The sequence below is a fragment of the Lagopus leucura genome, unplaced genomic scaffold (genome assembly GCF_019238085.1).
Source record: "Lagopus leucura isolate 7727_CA_CO unplaced genomic scaffold, USGS_WTPT01 35292-0_obj-0_obj, whole genome shotgun sequence".
Taxonomy (NCBI): Eukaryota; Metazoa; Chordata; class Aves; order Galliformes; family Phasianidae; genus Lagopus; species Lagopus leucura.
The window spans coordinates 8,311-10,719 of NW_024962740.1; the positions used below are offsets into that span (position 1 = coordinate 8,311).

The window sequence follows — 2,409 nt, forward strand, 5'->3', positions numbered from 1 at the left end:
TGACACAGAGCTATGGGGCAGCGCTATGGGGCGATGCTGTGACACAGCACTATGGGGCAGCGCTATGGGGCGATGCTGTGGGGCAGCAGCTGGGCTGAGCAGAGCGTTCCCAACGCGCAGCCCCCCGCCGTTCCCCCGCAGGTCCTGGAGCTGGCAGGCAACGCCTCCAAGGACCTCAAAGTGAAGCGCATCACCCCCCGCCATTTGCAGCTGGCGATCCGTGGGGACGAAGAGTTGGATTCCCTCATCAAAGCCACCATCGCGGGGGGAGGTAGGTGGCACCCGGGGGGGCACCCAGTGGCACGCAGCAGCACCCACAGGGTCACCCAGTGGCACCCATAGGGGCATCCATAGAGGCACCCATGGGGGCACCCAGTGGCACACAATGACACCCATAGGGGCACCCATGGGATCACCTGTAGGCACCCAGTGGCACCCATAGGGGCACCCAATGGCTCATAACAGCACCCATAGGGTCACCCATTGACACCCCAGTGCCACTGAATGTCACCCATAGAGGCGCCCATGGGGGCACCCATAGGGGCATCCATAGGGGAACCCACAAGGTCATCCAGTGACACCCCATGACACCCCAATGGCACCCATAGGAGCACCTATAGGGCGGCCCATTGACATCCCAGTGGCACCCCATGACATCCCAGAGGCACCCATAGGGGCATCCAGTGGCACTCATGGCACCCATAGGGGCATCTGTAGAAGCACCCATGGGGGCACCCAGTGGCACACAGCAGCACCCGTAGGGTCACTCAGTGGCACCACCCATAGCACCCAGTGGTGCTAATAGCACCCACAGTGGCACCTGGAGGCACAGCATGGCACCTATAGGATCACCCATGGCGGTCACCCAGTGGCACCCATAGGGACACCCAGTAGCACTAACGGCGCCCATAGGGGCACCATGGGGTTACCCAGTGGCACCCATTGGGGCATCCATAGGGGAACCTACAGGGTCACCCAATGACACCCGTAGGGGCACCCATGGGATCACCTGTAGGCACCCAGTGGAATCACATTACACCCCAGTGGCACCCAATGGCTCATAACAGCACCCATAGGGTCACCCATTGACACCCCAATGCCACCGAATGTCACCCATAGGGGCATCCATAGAAGCACCCATGGGGGCACCCAGTGGCACACAACCCAGGGGCACACAGCAGCACCCATAGGGTCACCCAGTGGCACCACCCAATGGTGCTAATGGCACCCACAGCAGCACCCGGGGCACAACATGGCACCTATAGGATCACCCATGGGGGTCACCCAGTGGCACCCATAGAGGCACCCAGTGGCACACAATGACACCTATAGGGGCACCCATGGGGTCACCTGTAGGCACCCAATGGCACCCATAGGAGCGCCCACTGGCACATAACAACACCCATAGGATCACCCATTGACACCCCAGTGCTGCCCAGTGGCACCCCATGACATCCCAGAGGCACCCAATAGCACCTACAGGGGCACCCAATGGCAGCCCATGACACCCCAGTGGCACCCATGGGGTCACCCAGTGGCACCCAATAGCACCCGTAGGGGCACCCAATGGTACATAATGGCACCCATAGGGGCACCCTGTGGCACTAATGTCACCCATGGGGGCACCCAGTAGCACACAATGACACCTATAGGGGCACCCATGGGGTCACCTGTTGGCACCCATAGGAGCACCCAATGGCACATAACACCCATAGGGTCACCCAGTGGCACCCCATGACATCCCAGAGGCACCCAATAGCACCTACAGGGGCACCCAATGGCAGCCCATGACACCCCAGTAGCACCCAATGGCAGCCCATGACACCCCAGTGGCACCCATGGAGTCACCCAATGGCCCCAATAGCAGCCATAGGGGCACCCAATGGTACGTAGGGGCACCCATAGGGGCACCCCGTGGTACCCCAGTGGCACCCATAGGCACCCAGTGACATCCCATGACACCCCAATGGCACCCATAGGGGCACCCAGTGACACATAACAACACCCATAAAGTCAACCATTCACACCCCATTGCCACTCAATGGCAACCCGTGACACCCCGGTGGCACCCATAAGGGCACCCAATAGCATTAATGGCACCTATAGGGGTGCCCAGTGGCACCCATGGGGTCACCCAATGGCATCCATAGGGGCACCCAAGGGGTCACCTGGTGGCACTAATGGCACCCATAGGGGCACCCATAGGCACCTATGGGGGCACCCAGTGGCACCCCATGACATCCCAATGGCACCCCAATGGCACCCATAGGAGCGCCCAATGGCATTAATGGCACCCATAGGGGCACCCATGGGGTCACCCACTGGCACTAATGGCACCCATAGGGACACCCACAGGTTCCCACAATGCGCCCATGGTGTCACCCACTGGCACTAATGGCACCCATAGGG

At 61.0% G+C, this 2,409-nt stretch overlaps 1 protein-coding gene across 1 annotated transcript in view; it reads left to right on the top strand.

Moving 5' to 3' along the window:
* Positions 1-2,403, top strand: part of LOC122190766 (histone H2A.V-like) — a 4,519-nt gene extending 2,116 nt beyond the window's left edge. The window contains exon 4 of the mRNA XM_042890859.1: positions 142-2,403. Coding sequence (XP_042746793.1) covers positions 142-342 — 201 coding nt within the window. The 3' untranslated portion in view covers positions 343-2,403. The remainder of the gene's footprint in view (positions 1-141) is intronic.
* Positions 2,404-2,409: the final 6 nt, after the last annotated feature.